General features: G+C 46.8%; 1 protein-coding gene across 1 annotated transcript in view; it reads left to right on the forward strand.

Annotated features, from left to right (window-relative positions):
* Nucleotides 1–16222, forward strand: part of TMEM266 (transmembrane protein 266) — a 260119-nt gene that overhangs the window by 82554 nt on the left and 161343 nt on the right. The window contains exon 4 of the mRNA XM_006126238.4: nucleotides 14364–14518. Coding sequence (XP_006126300.2) covers nucleotides 14364–14518 — 155 coding nt within the window. The remainder of the gene's footprint in view (nucleotides 1–14363; nucleotides 14519–16222) is intronic.

The raw sequence follows: 16222 nt of genomic DNA on the forward strand, positions 1-16222 counted from the left end.
GTGCTGCGACTTGGTCTTCAAATTCTACCTTTTCAAGACATTATGCAATTGTTCAGCACTTCACCACTGACTCAGCAGTAGCCTTGGCAGTGTTGCCTACTGCTCGGAATACCGATTCCGAAACACACGTTTAGCCGAGATTACTGCTTCGGAGTCACCAGAAGTGGAGCACCCACGGGGACTACCCGAAGAAGAAAAGGAAGTTACTCACTTCGTGCAGTAACGATCGTTCTTCGAGGTGTGTCCCCGTGGGTGCTCCACGACCCGCCCTCCTCCCTGCTTCGGAATCTTGTTTTTTTCTGTCTTTCAGATAGGCGGTGAGACGAACTGGCGGGAGCCGGGCAGCGCGTGGTAGATGAAAGGCGCGAAACGGGAGTGCACGCGCACTGCCCGACCACACACACACACACACACACACACACACACACACACACAGCTCTGTTAAAGCTCCGATTTGCGGCGCCGGGACCAGCCCGACACCAGAAGTGGAGCACCCACGGGGACACACCTCGAAGAACGATCGTTACTGCACGAAGTGAGTAACTTCCTTTTCCCAAGCTTTGGCAAATTCTCTGGTTCAGCACCGGTCAGTTCCTGAGGGAGCCAGATTAGAGAGGTTCAACCTGTAGTTACTAACTTTTAAATAATTAAATAATAATCATTATAGTGTCAGTGTGTAGTATATGCTGAGTAATGCAATCTGTCTAAGTTTATGTATTTTCTGCATTCTTAGAAGTCTAAGTATGCAGTTAGACCCTCTATTGATCACAGTGAACAATAGAATTCAGTGGAACTTTGCCCATAGGAAAAAGTGAAAAGGAAGAGTTAAGTTACAGGAAAAGGAAGAGCTAAGTACTGATGAAACAGAAGAGAAAGAATGTGTTAGAACAAGTGGGATGTATTAAGAAAATAAATTAGGCTACTCTTTGTTGTAAATAAAAATATAACCTATATATAACCAGGAGGGTGATCAGAAAAATGATTTATACTAAAATAACAGCCATAGTGGGAAAAAAGCTTCAGAGGGGTAGCAGTTAGTTTGTAACTGGAAAAACTTAAACAATGAATAGTCTAGCAGCATCCTAAAGACTAACAAAACATGCAGATGGTATCCTGTTTTGAAATTAATCTAAAAAAAAGTGTACCAATAAATCAACTGGCTAAGGGTCTCAGTCCACATAAAGGTCTGTCCCCAGACAGTTTGGAGGATTAGCACTTAAGCATTGAACAAGAGTACTGGAGTTAAAATAATGACCAGGAAGCAGGAGTTAGAGGTTCTGTTCTCTCTGCTGCAACTCTGTGTGCTTCAATTTTCTTGCCTGTTTAAAAGGGAACAAAGTGACTGTGATGACTTCCCAAGGATCTCGAGACTGAGATTTAGATTATGTATGTGAAGCACCTTGGATAGAACTTCAGAGTATTTTTATTTTATTTCTAGTTTTCCCACACAGAGCAAGAATTCTGAAAACAGCAAAGAGAAGGGAGACAACTATTTTTCTCCTTAATAAAAGAAATATTATTTTACTTTTCAGTCATGTTCCTTATATAATGTAGCATTGGGAGTGCTTTCAAAGCCAAATTCTATAGACTGACTGAGCACAAACATTTGCAGTGTTGTAGCCAAGGAACTTAGGGTATGTCTGCTACAAAGTTAATTTGAAATAACAGCCTAGTTCGAACATATACAAACCGCTAGTTCGAACTTAATTCGAACTAGCGGAGCGCTTAATTCAAACTAGGTAAACCTCATTCTACGAGGACTAACGCCTAGTTCGAATTAAGGGCTGTGTAGCCACTTATTTCGAACTAGTGGGAGGCTAGCCCTTCCCAACGTGCCCTGGTGGCCACTCTGGGCCAAACCAGGGAAACTCTTCTGCCCCCCTCCCGGAGCCCTTAAAGGGGCATAGTTTGGCTACGGTGCTTGTGCCAGGTGCAAGCCTGCCAGCACCTAGCCAGCAGACCCTGCACCTGGCACGGCATGAGCCAGACACCCGCTGACACCCAGCCCTCCGCCCCTTCCCGAGACCAGGCTGGTGGCTCCCAGGAGCCTGCCCGGGGCCGCAAGAGGCGGGCGCCCGCCTGGTCTAGTGCGGAGATCGTGGATCTCATTGAGGTTTGGGGGGAGGCCTCCAACGTCCATGACCTCCGCACTAGACACAGGAAAGTGGCCGTCTAGGGCAGGATAGATACCAGCTTGGCCACCAAAGTGCACATGCGAACCCAGGAGCAGGTTTGCATGAAAATCAAGGTGGTCCAGTGAGACCCCCAACCCTAAGCCCTGACCTTAGAACATAAGAACGGCTGGGTCAGACCAAAGGTCCATCTAGCCCAATAGCCTGTCTGCCCACAGCGGCCAACACTAGCTACCCTTGAGGGGATGGAGCGAAGACAATGACCAAGCCATTTGTCTCGTGCCATCCATCTCCAGCCTTCCACAAACAGAGGCCAGGGACACCATTCCTACCCCCTGGCTAATAGCACTCCATGGACCCAACCTCCATGACTTTATCTAAATTCTCTTTAAACTCTGTTATAGTTCTAGCCTTCACAGCGTCCTGTGGCAAGGAGTTCCACAGGTTGACTATTTGCTTTGTGAAGAAGAACTGTCTTTTATTAGTTTGAAGCCTGCTACCCATTCATTTCATTTGGTGTCCTCTAGTCCTTCTATTATGGGAACCAATTAAGAATTTTTCTTTATTCACCCTCTCCACACCACTCATGATGTTATAGACCTCTATCATATCCCCCCTCAGTCTCCTCTTTTCTAAGCTGAAAAGTCCCAGTCTTTTTAGCCTTTCTTCATATGGGACCTGTTCCAAACCCCTAATCATTTTAGTTGCCCTTTTCTGAACCCTTTCCAAGGTCAAAATATCTCTTTTGAGGTGAGGAGACCACATCTGTACACAGTACTGAAGATATGGCATACCATATTTGATACTTCCCCTCCTTCTTCTTCCCCTGGCTTCCCCCTTCCAGCTCCCTCCTTCCACCCTCTCTCTTCCCCTCTCCGACCTCCTTTTCCCAGTCTCCCCAGAGGTTAATCCCGCCCCCCAGTTTTGTTAAAGAGAGTTTCTATTTTTGAACATACATGTCCTTTATTTTTTACATCAGGAAGGGGGGCTAGGGAGGGGTAAGTGGAAGGAGGTCAGGGAGGAATGGGGTGGCTCTGTGGGCTCCTCGGAGTGGAAGCTCTCCTGCAGGGTCTCCTGGATCCTGACAGCCTCCCGATTGACCTCCCCGGATGGCAGCCTGTGGCAAGTGCAGCCGGGCTGATGGCCGAGTGCTGTGATGTGTCGAGTGTGGGCACTCAGGGCACTCCAAGTCAGGACTGCTTTGCTGTCCCTCATCGAGGTAGACAAGCAAGCGGGGAACCCTGAGAACTGTCTGTCCGGGTGGGGGTCAGGTCCCTTTAAGCACAGCTCTCTGCTAGCCTGAGGCAGCAGCTCCACGCTCTAAGTCCTAATCTGATGCCCTGCTGGCACTGCTTCCGGCCAGCCTTAACTTCGGTTCAGGGTCCACTCAATGTGGACATGCTAGTTCAAATTAGCAAAACACTAATTCGAATTAGTTTTTAGGTCTAGATGCACTAGTTCAAATTAGCTTAGTTCGAATTAACTAATTTGAATTGTTAGTTCGAATTAGTGCTGTAGTGTAGACATACCCTTAGAGAGACATGGTGGGTGATCCCTTCCTGGAGTGCTTCTGCCACTCACCTTCTCCCTACCTGCAAATTGTCCAGCTAAGCTGGACGGGAATAAGAGACTCTCTCATCTCTCTCCCCTTCCCGCTCTCACTTACACCCTCCTCCCCCCACAGCCTCTATGGCGTTTCCCTCCCCTCTAGGATTTCAGCACAAGGCTCCTTCTCATTGCTGACAACCCCAGGGATGGACTCAGCCACATTAAAAAAGTCATTTCCAAAAATGAATGGCACAAATTTCTCAGGTACAGCAGCAACAGTTAACTTATCCCATTTACACCCTGTCTGTACTGGTACCCTGGCCAAAGATGCAATGATCTAATGGCACCCAGCCAATTCTAATTCAGCTGAATTCCCAAGGAGGAAATCTTGCTCCTTAAGCAAATCCCTGTGGACTGCAAACATTTCTGCACAAGTGTCCCAAGTCCCCGCAGATTACTGACATTTCTGTGCCACTGTCTCTCCAGGCAGGAATCTCCAGGCAGGAATTTCCTGCCCATTCAGCCTGACAGACTTCATGTGCTCACAGCCTTGCTTAAAATTAGCCAACTTTACAAATCCTGTGTGAAAAGTAGCCAGAGCTTGGGAAGCAGCACCCTCAGAAGTTACCTGCTGCCTATTTTCCCCCAACAATGGGCATTTGTTGTTTAAGTGATCAGTGGAGTTACAGTGATAACATCTCTTAGGCTCCTTTGTCTGCATAGAAGACCTGGGATAGGTAACAGGACAGTGCACTTGGAAAGTGTTTCCAGCCTCTCTCTTCCCAGGGTTAAGTCGGCTACTCTGCCTCCTTCCCTTTTCTGTGAGGTTTCCCCCTTCCAGATGTTTGAGATGGCTCGAATTGATCAGCAAAGCAAGTAGGAACATCTGTATTCTCACCAGATTTGTCCCACAGACTCTGCTCCACATTCTCTTCAGTCATGTCCAGGAACTGTTTCTGAACAATCAGATCACACATGCCCTTCAAGCTGGGGTTCTGTCTCCCCCTCACCCACTTTTCTAGTAGATCCCTCATTTGGTTAACACAAGTAACATTACTTAGCCCGGCCCCTCTTGTAAGGAGTCTAAATTTCACCCTGTAAGTTTCAGGTGGAATCTGAAACTGTCTTAAAACCAAATCTTTGAATTTACCATAGACTGAAGTATCAGCAGTAGATATCTCATTGAATATGTCCAAAGCTCTTCATTTCAATTTTGCAACCAGCGTGGGCATTTTCTGTTCCACAGGCATTGAATGGATGGTGCACAGTCTCTGGAAGGTGATGAAATACTCGGTGATATCTCGGGACTCATAAGGAGGGCACAGTCAGTCCCACCCTTTGTTTTTTAGGGGGGAGGGTCTTGCATCATTGGGGTGTTTATTTTTGAAGACAAGTACAGGCGACTGCCGCACTTACAACCTAAGTGGTTTCTGGAGAATCATCATAAGTTGGGCCGTCATAAGTCAAACCCTTATTGCCTATAGGGGCAATGTTATGAATGGGGGTTCCGTTCCTGACTTGCTTTGCCTCCTGGGAGTTGTAATCTCCTGTAGCCAGTGACGCAAACGGCACCCAGAGCCGGCTGGGGGCTGTGCTGGGTGGTAAGCGGCCCCAAGGCTCCTGGAGCAGGGCAGCCATAAATGCACAGGGGAGGGGAGTGTCATAAGTCAGGGGTTGCCTGTATAGCCAGATTAGTTCTCCTTTTCTCTCTCCTGTCTTTGGACTTGTAGTTCAAGTTCTTTTAATGCCAATGCTCTTTGATGAGCAGCTTGATCCTGGGCAGCTGGGCTTCTATCTCAACCCTCTTTAGCTCCATGTTCTGCCTCCTCTGCTGCTTGGATTCTGTGCAGCTCCAGTTTCTTCTGAACCTCACTCGCACTTATTTTCCTGGCTCTATTTCCCTTTCCCAAAATAAGCAAACAGAAAATAACAAACTAGTAACCACTTTGTCTCTCCTCTAAAAACCACATTTAGAACACACTTGAAATCACTACCAGCATCCAGAGCAACCAGCCGTGCACATTTACCTTGCTTGCTGCATCTCCGTGATGGGGTGAGGTCACAGAAGACCCCTTGGGGTGGGGACTGACATAACCACCGCCACTCGCCTTCCCACTCTGTGGAGCTCCTCACCACCTTGTCCTACTGGGTAGCTCCCTGGTTTACCCCAGCCAAGACACCAAGTAGAGATCAATAACAATAATTTACACTGGGTTTGATAGAAAATAAAAGTGATTTTATTAAATACAAACAGTAGGATTTAAGTGGTAATAAGTGAAAACAGGCAGAACAAAGTAGATTACAAATTAAAAGTATAAAAAATGCTTAGCTAATTCTGACACTAAAATCCTCAGCACAAAATAATTTTAAACTCACCCTAAACTGTTTCTGTTCCAGCTGCCTTCCAAACCAGGGTCATCTCCCCTCCTCTGGGGTCTCTGGTTCACCCTCCAGCCCAGCCAAAGACAAGACTCCTAACTTCCTATTCTTTTTAAAGAATTCCCTTATTGTATGGGGAGTCACCTGGCCCATACCTACCAACCACTGCTAAGACTTAAGGACAAAAGGTTATTTGCATATGATTGCCCGGACACTGAGGCATCCCTTGATGACTTTCATTTACACATTTAAACCCATGACGTATTCCCTACTCCATACATCTTAATTTTACATACAAGAATGATACATACACCAAAATAAGATAAATAGATCCAGTGGATTAAGGCATGAAGATTGATAGATTACATAAAGCAATTCAAAGCACCTTTGAGTTATATACATTTATGTCCATAAGTTCATTTCATGAAGCATGGGAGAGTGAACTGTCACAAATATCATTTATTAGACCAACTTCTGTTGGTGAGAGAGAGAAGCTTTCAAGCTCTTCATCAAGTCTGGGAGCAGTTGTGAACAGTAGGAGGGAATATAGAAGATAAGGCTCCTTCTATGAGAGAATTTTTTCCCCTGGTGACCAAATTGTAATTTTTCTGTGTGCCCCAGATACCCGGTAGGATTTTTTCCCTCTTATTATACCTTTAAACCCTATTTCTACCCAGATACCTTATGTTTGAGCCTTCAGCAGAGGAAGACTACATGCAACTCCTTTAGGAGCCTTTACTTATCTCACGTAAAAATTGGGCAGAATGTGAGCAGCACTTTTTTCCCAACCCCTTATATGCATAAGAACACAAGAATGGCCATACTGGGTCAGATCAAAGATCTATCTAGCCCAATATCCTATTTTCTGACAGTGCTTAATGTCAGGTGCCCTGGAAGGAATGAATCAAGTGATCCATCCCTTATCATCCATCCCCAGCTTCTGGCAAACAGACTAGGGACATCATCCTTGCTAGTAGCCACTGATGAATCTATTCTCTAAACATCCATCTAACTCTTTTTTTAACCCTATTATAGTCTTAGCTTTCACAACATCCTCTGGCAAGGAGTTCCACAAGTTGACTGTGCATTGTGAGAAGAAGTATTTGCTTTTAATTGTTTTAAATCTGTTACATATTAATTTCATTTGGTGGCCCCTAGTTCTTGTGTTATGGGGAGGAGTAAATAACTCTTCTTAATTCACTTTCTCCACAGCACTCATGTTTTTCTTTACCTCTATCATATCCCCCTTAGGGTACATCTAGATTACGAGACTTTTTTGAAAAAGGCTTTTTCAAAAGTATTTTTCAAAAAAGCCTCTTTTGAAAAAGAGTGTCTAGATTGCACTAAGTGGATCGAAATAGCGATACTCTTTTTCGAAAAAGCGCATCCAGACAACCTGGATGCTCTGTCGAAAAAGGCTAACTGGAAGCTCTTCTGCCAGGGCATGGGAGCAGCCTTTACTTCCAGGTCCTGCTGCATACTTTTTGCAGAGAGGCGTCCTTTAAGGGATCCTCCTGAACAGCTGTTGCTCTGCTCCTGCAGCTGGCTTGCCTACCTCCTAGAGGGACAGCAAAGCTTCTGCAGTGCTTGCTTTGAGTGCCCTGCTTTCTGGGACACCACAGCATTTTTTTTTCCTGCTTCTGGTTTGTGGTTTGAATTGTGTTTTTGCCATGAAGCCAGAGCTGCCCCTGGGCAGGCGATGGCCCCACACCATAGTGCTTCAAGTGCTGCTGCACCTCCATGAGGCCTTCATGGTGTTCATGCCAGGTCTGGATTCTGAACCCAGCCTTGAGCCCCTCATTCGGGATGCAGCAACATGTTCTTGCCACCGAACTTCTTCCATGAGAGGCGATTTTGGAGGGTGGAGACAAGTTCAGACTGGTGGGACCGGCTCGTAATGGAGCAGTGGGACGACCAGGCTTGACTCCGAAACTTCAGGATGCGGATGTCCACCTTCTAGGAGTTCTGTACCTGGCTCGGCCCCGCCCTGCAACAACAGGACACCCACCTGCAACCTGCCATCCCACTGGAGAAGAAGGTGGCTATTGCCCTGTGGAAGCTGGCCACCCCTGACAGCCACCGGTTGGTGAGACACCAGTTTGGCATGGGGAGATCTACTGTTGGCACTGTGTTGATGGAGGTAAGTCCCTTTGGGGGGGAAGGCAGTCCATGAGGTGTAGCGGGACTGTAACAGGAAAGGGTGGGGGGGGCAATGGAGGGGAGATGGTGGAGGGCTTCTGGCCTCACTCCACCCTACTGCTGGGACCGGCTCCTGGGGGGGGGGGGGGGGGGAGTCCTGGGGTCTTGTTGAGTCTTGCAGGGGAGGAAGGAGGGGAACCTCCCAAGGAGTCGGGTAACCCCTCTTTCTTCCTATTCTGTGTGTTTGTATGTGTCTATTTCTGCAGGTGGTGAGGGCCATCAACTTGGAGCTGCTGAACAGGATTGTCCGCCTCGGAGACATAGACACCATCATGGCTGGTTTTGCTGGGCTGGGATTCCCAAACTGTGGAGGAGTGCTCGATGGAACACACATTCCCATCCATGCACCGCCCCATCGAGCAGCCCGGTATATCAACAGAAAAGGGTACTTCTCCATGGTGCTGCAGGCCCTGGTTGACCACCGTGACATTTGTGTGGGGTGGTCAAGCTGGGCACATGATGCTCGGATCATCTGAAATTCATACCTTTACCAAAGGCTGCAGGCTGGAACCTTTTTCCCCCAGCGAAACTTTGCTGTTGGGGATGTGGAGATGCCAATCTGCATTGTGGCCGATGCGGCGTACCCCCTCATGCCGTTGCTCATGAAGCCATACACTGGGCATCTGAACCCGAGCAGGGAACTCTTTAACGCACACCTACATGGGCGCGTTGGCAGGTGGAATGCGCCTTTGACCGGCTGAAGGGAAGGTTTAGGTGCCTGCTTACTTGCTTCGACATGGGAGAACGCAATATCCCAGATGTGGTGGCTGCATGTTGCGTCCTCCACAACCTGGTGGAGAGCAAAGGGAAGGCCTTCCTCCCAGGGTGGGAGGCAAGGGCTGAAGTTAAGGGGAGGCAATTTGCGCAGCCTTGGACAGCTGCTGTTCGCCAAGCCCATCAGGTGGGCGTCTGCATTTGGGAGACTCTGCATGAGTGCTTCTCAGCAGTAGCCCAATGACTTTCCCCAGGGTCTCCCCTATGGGGCCTATGGGCGTGGGCCCACCAGCCCAAAACCTGTCCTCCAAAACCCATCCCTGCACCAGTCTCCGGACAGTGAACACAAAACAGACCAGGTTAAATATCAAAAACATAATGTTTATTAACAACATACATGCAAATAAATAACTGTTTGTAAAAAAATAAAACTGTGCAAAATGTATTCAAAAATAAACTTTCTTTTGAAACTATCAAACTGTTTTTAAAACTGGGGAGGGAGGGAGGGCAGGCAGGCAGTTTAGGGATGATGAGGGTCTTGCCTGGGCCGCAAAACTCTGTCATCTCGGGTCCGTGCACCTAACCGTCCTCGGGGGTGAGTGGGACCTGGGACGGTGGGGTGGGGGGCCTTTGCTGGCTCTGCCCTAGCTGCAGGAGAGGGGGGTGGCAGGGGCTGAGGGAGAGGAAGTGGGGGAGAGGGTGCTGGAGCAGGTAGGGCGAGAGGAGTGGCAATGGGGACAGGACCTGACACAGCCAGGGCCTCTCGCACGCTTGCACACATTCCAGTCCACTGGGAGAGGAAATCATCCAGCAACCTATTGTGCCAGCGAGCCTCCTCCCTTGCCCTTTCGGCCATGGTCTCGTTGATCCTCTCTAGGGCCTCCACATGCCTCCTCAGGAGCTCATTATACACCTGCCAATGCCTGCGGGTTCCATGGGACCGGGTGGGAGGTGGCATGGGTGTTGCACAGCGGTCTGCAGTGGCAGGTCCGGCTGTGGAGAAGAGGGAGAAGTGATCAGTGTTAGGAATTCACATACTGTCCCTGCCTGTGCTCAGTGAATAAGTCCTTACAATAAGGGATGGGAATGTTGTCACTGGAAGCCCACATCTGGCCCTGCCAGCTGCCCCAGCCTCACAGGGGCCCCAAGGTGGCTACGACAATAGTTCCCCCTCTACCATGGCCATATAGGCCAGGGAAGTGTGCAGCCACATGGGTCACAAGACATAGGACAGGGGCCCGGAGCAGCTTGGGTCTCCCTGGGCCCCCACCCACATACACACGGCCTGCCCACCTGTTTGCACATGCACAGAGGAATGCAAGCTGTCCAGGAAGAGTATGACATGGGCAGATTGCTCTGCATCCTCTGTGCTCCCACCTCCCCCCCTTCTGTGTGTGTGACCCTGGCTGCACTCACCTGATGTTCCTTCGCCAGCATTGGAGGATGCCTGCGAGGCTCCTGAGTATTGGGGTCTGGCTCGAGGGTCTGGTTTGATTGGGGTCCTCCTCCTCTTCTGGCAGCTGCTCCTCGGTCTCCTCTGTGCCCTCCTGGCAATGCTGCACAAGTGTCTGCAACCCCGTCTGCATGAGAACCAGGCAGACTGGAGTTCCCCGCCACCCAGGATGTGATCCAGCTCCTGATAATAGGCACAGGGGTGAGGTGCTGCCCCTGAGGTAGAGCTGCACTTGCGGGCCTTGGCGTAGCCCTGCCTGAGCTCCTTCACCTTAGCCCTTACTTGATCTAAAGTCCTGGGGCAGTGCCCTTTTTTAGCCAGCTCCTCAGCCATGCGGCCATAGAGCTCAGCATTTCTGCGCCGGGTGTGCAGAGCCTGGAGCGCTTCCTCCTCTCCCCACAGTTCGAGCAGGGTCAGGACCTCTGGCACTGACCAGGCTGGAGCTCTCTTCTTGCCCTTGGAGGGCAGCTGGGATGGCTCCCTGGCAAGTCCTTGGGAGCCTCGGGGGGTGTTGTGCTTGTGCCATGATCACGTGGCAGGGAGGCAGGGAGAGCCGTGTTCTGACAGGCTTGCTCTGTGGCTGGCTTCCTGTCAGAATGGCTGCCAAGGGTGTCTGTGCCTTTAAAACATGACTACAGACAGGAACAATAGAGGTTTTCCCTGCAGATGGACTGCCCACCAGGGGCTTTCCCTGGAGGTCTGTTTTTTTTTGGGGGGGGGGAAGTCTGCATGCACACACGCCTTTTTTCGACAGAGCACTGTCGAAAAAGGCGTTATTCCTCGTAAAATAAGGTTTACCACTGTCGACAAAACTGCCACATTCTTTTGATGTACTGTCAAAAGAATGTGGCGGTAGTATAGCTGTGTAGATGTGGCTGAAGTTTTTTTTTAAAAAAGCCAACTTTTTTTCGAAAAAACAGCGTAGTCTAGACACACCCTTAATGCCTTTAATTTTTCTCTTTTTTTTTGCCTTTTTGGTGGTTCAAGTGTATTTGTTTTAGTAATAATTTAAAAATCTACTACATCTTGTCTTGCACAGTTAGTACAGTAGTGCTTTATTTCACATATTTTTAGTCTGCATGTTTGAGACAGAGAAGCAGTATCTGGTGATTTCAAAGTCTTACTCCAGAGTCTTGAGGAATTTGTACTATGGGTATGTGGGTCCATATATTGTAATCCTTGCTAGATCTTTTAAGTTTAAAGTGTCTGCACAAGAGGTCTTTTAGTGTAAGGTCATCAAGCCACTGGGAGAAGGATATTTGATAGGATATCAAGCCTTGTGGATAAGGGAGAAGCGGTGGACGTGATATACCTAGACTTTAGTAAGGCATTTGACACGGTCTTGCATGATATTCTTATCAATAAAATAGGGAAACGAATCTAGATGGGGCTACTGAAAGGTGGGTGCATAATTAGCTGGATAACTGTTCTCAGGGGCTGTGTCTAGACTGGCAAGTTTTTCTGCAAAAGCAGCTACTTTTGCGGAAAAACTTGCCAGCTGTCTACACTGGCCACTTGAATTTCTGCAAGAACACTGACTTCCTACTTTCTGAAATCAGTGATTCTTGTGGAAATACTATGCTGCTCCCATTCGGGCAAAAGGGCCAGTGTAGACAGCTCAGATTTGTTTTGCGCAAAAAAGCCCCGATAGCGAAAATGGCAATTGGAGCTTTATTGCGCAAAAGCGCATCTAGATTGGCACGGACGCTTTTCTGCAAAAAGTGCTTTTGCGGAAAAGCGTCCGTGCCAATCTAGACACTCTTTTCCACAAATGCTTTTAACAAAAAACTTTTCCGTTAAAAGCATTTGCGGAAAATCATGCCAGTCTAGACATAGCCAGAGAGTAGTTATTAACGGTTCACTATCATGCTGGAAGGGCATAACAAGTGGGGTTCCGCAGGGTCTGTTTTGGGACCGGCTCTGTTAAATATCTTCACCAATGATTTAGATGATGGCATAGAGAGTATGATTATTAAGTTTGCAGATGTGGAATCTCCATCACTGGAGATATTTAAGAGTAGGTTAGACAGACACCTGTCAGGGATGATTTTGACAGTGCTGGGTCCTGCCATGAGAACAGGAGACTGAACTTGATGATCTCTTGAGGTCTCTTCCAGTTCTATGGTTCCATGATTCTGTAAGGAGCATTTCACTGGAACACTGTGTTCTGAAGATATTCCTGAGAGTTATGAGTCCCTGGGTGATGCTCACGTAGCAATGAGACATCCCCCTGTGTATCATTTTTAAAGATGTGGGGTATGGATACAACAGGAGAGCCATCGTGATATAAACATGTCGGTAGGTTTTTTTCCAGGAGATTGAATTTCATTTGAATTATGCCCCCATTAAAGTATTATTAATTCAATGTTATTAATTCAGAGATAGTATGCATTCCCCCGTGTACCACCAATATCTGTGTATTGGCATCTTAGTTCACACAGTGTGTGAGAACCACTTCATCCATGTAGTGAGCAGGGGTGGCTGCTCACTGGCCCTGAGGGGGAAGAACCCCTTTCTAAGCCTGGATGGGCGGAGCCCAATCCTGTCCCTTTAACTCCCCAGGAGCCCAGGGGCGGGGCTGGTAGGATAAAAGCCCAGCCTAGGAGCTCAGTAAGGCCCCTGTAGCCAGAGGAAACTCCCAAGCTAGGAGAGCCCTGAGGATCTTGCAGAGGCTGAGGACTGGCCCAGACTGCTATGACACGTGGGGCCAGGTAGATGCCGGGGGCGGGGAAGGAGTTAGGAAGTGACCCAGGGGAAGCTGGTGACTGTCAGGCTGATCTTATATGCTTTAGAGCATGTCAGTTTGTTGCAGGCCGGATCCCCACTGACCCCAGGGGGCTGAATCACCACAGGGGCCTTACTGAGGCCTGGGCTGGGACATGGTGGAGTAGGGAGGGCCTGCGCCCACCCTGCCACCCTACATACCAAGTGGCAGTCTCTCCCTTCCCTCACTTGCCTGTGGAACTGTGTGTGTGTGTTGCTGCCCCACCCGGAACCAGGGCCTGGGCCTTACTAACTGTAGGACTGTGCTTGTGTTGCTGCCCACCCTGTACTCAGGGCCCCAGGATTTAAAGGGAGCTGCTGGACATTTAGTTCCAGGCCTGAGCACAGGTCAGGGACCTGGGACTCAAGCAGGTGGTTTACACCAGGTCTGAGCTCAGGTCCAGGACCCAAGCAGCCAGCTTACAACCCACTTTATCAGTTTGTCACCCTTTCCCTTTCCCTTTCCCTTTCCAAACACTCACTGCAACCTTTAATGACATCATAGGCACTGGCTCTGGTGCGCAGAGTACCTTGAAGCATGACTGTGTGCCTGCTTTGGCAACTTTCCCTCCTAAGTCATCACAAAGATTAAGGGTTGTAGTGGTTGAAGATTATAATGCTCTCTTCCAGAGGAATTACCACAACTTTATCACTTTCCAATCTAATTGGAAAGAGTATGTCTTTGCTCTTGCTTTCATAAATAGAAGCACGTAGCACACATATCAAAACAAACATAAAAATGTTTTTCTTCCAGTGCATTGAAGAAAGAACCACACATGGCAGATGTTAGTCATATTGCTTAATTCATTGTTAAAAAGGCACTCAAATTCAATGGTGATGAGCCTGGTATAAAAATGGGACTAGAATAGAGGATCTTAGTGAGTTTTCTTAACCAGAGAGAACTTCCTCCACAGTACAGGAGTAATTAAAGATGCCCATTAAATTCCAGTATTTTCATTCCACATACATAACTAGCATCCAACTCTGTACAATTTCAGAAAATTAGATAAGAGGCTGAATTTAACAGAGAAGTTAATAAAAGCAAATAGGATTTGTAAAGTCTTTTGAACTTTACTGATGGTCACATCTATTCTAGCAGAACTTCTTTCATCTCTTTACCCTCTCCATCTTCCTTTCTCTCTGCCTCCCTCCCACCCCCCGTTTTATTTCCTTAGATCTAACTGGCTAAAGCCGTGCTGTGGGAGAAGAGCAGCTGTGTGGCAGGTATTTTTGCTCAGTGCAAGTCTCAACAGTTTCCTGGTAGCCTGTGTAGTGTTGGTGGTGATTCTCCTGACTCTGGAACTCCTAATAGATATAAAACTTCTCCAGTGTGAGTAGCAGGCTTTTTTTAAAAGTTGATAAAAGATAAATGATGTTTAGATTTAACTTGCTTGGGGGTGAGGGTAGTTTAAAAGTGAGATAATGGCCTTGACTTTATTTTTAATACAGTGGAACCCTAATAGAGTGAAATTCTCCTCATCCCTCTTTTCCGCCGAACATATTTATTATGGGACAGATTTTCAGAGGATGCAGCATTAATACACTTGCAGAAATTTGCCCACACCTTGTTCACATGCAAAAACTGCACACTTGCAATATGATAACCTTTTTCAATTTGTGTGCAACAGAAAACAGGAAATTTGTTCAGTCAGATGAACACTTCTGTCGTAGTTACCCAGTTGTTCATTCATATGTATGTGAGAAAATAAGTGTGCCTGGATTTTCCTGGTGCCGTTGGTATTTTCTCCCTTGGTAATTTGTCCCACTGAACAGATATTTGTTGGAACTGAAATTGCAATTTATATTTGGCAACGCAGTGAAACAATTAAGGCTTCCCTTCTTCTTTAGTAACATATTGTAAGACAGATAACACAAGTGTAGTTTTGCTATATCTTAGTTCACTCTACACAGGTTCCATGATAATGACAATTTTAATTGTTGCTTTATTTCCTGATAGGGCTGTTCTTTCACTGTACATTAAATTCCTTGGATTTTTTTATTTAACCTTTTATAGATTATATGGAAGAAGTTTAACATAAATGCTATAATCCCGTGAAACAAAGACTGAATTTTTAACTTAATCTTTCAAAAGCCGTTAGTGTGCAATTATGTTTAAAAAAAATGTAATGTAGTGTGTAATGATTTCCTGCAGTATATGAAAGCAACATACATAAGTATACTAAGGATATGCTATGGTGCATAACCGCCAATTTTGTTTCTAATAAAAGCCATTCATCCACATTATAGACTGCAATCACCAAGGAAGTCTTTTTTAAAAATGAGTTTATTAATGGTTTTGAATTACATGTGCAGAAATATTGTGCAAAAAATCCAGCTTCTGTAACTGCTAAAATCTGAGGGCAAAATTCTGCTCTCAGATTCCTAGTGCCAATCTGAGTTGCACTCTGCACTTGTTCAGTGGGCAGAACTTCTTGAATGCATAAGTGAAAATTTTATCTGCAAAGTATAGATTATGCAAATGAGAATTGAATAGACCTTAAATGGATTTAACATAAAGCATATTTTTATGGTAGGCTCTATGTGCATGAATTAAATAATCTCTTATTGTTATTACATGAGTATCTGTATCCATATTTTGGGGGCAGAGAAGTCACCTGTCCAGGGTCCAAGAGGAGGGGTTCATTAGTAGAGCCATGAATAGAATTCTTTAGTTTTTATCTCTCCTTCCTCTCTTAAACATTTAGCTCCATGTCTGCCAAACCATTTCCTGTAGTGTTGGCAGTGATTTACTACTGCCCTTTTCCTGCAATTGGATACATATAGGTGCAGCTGTATATCTGTTTGAAGTCCTGATGAAATCAATGGGACTCCACACAATTGCAAAACACCACCTGTATGTATCTGCTTACTGGATCTAGACCTATGTAAGTATAATAAAAGATGTGTTATCTGCCCCTGTATCATGCAGAAAGCTCTCTAATCCAGCATTTCTAATCTTTATAGAAAATCCAGTTTATAATCAAGCTGGCACGGAGCCAACAGACTCTCCTAGCTCCACCTACCTTCTTGGAAG

This window comes from Pelodiscus sinensis, chromosome 14 (genome assembly GCF_049634645.1).
Source record: "Pelodiscus sinensis isolate JC-2024 chromosome 14, ASM4963464v1, whole genome shotgun sequence".
Taxonomy (NCBI): domain Eukaryota; kingdom Metazoa; phylum Chordata; order Testudines; family Trionychidae; genus Pelodiscus; species Pelodiscus sinensis.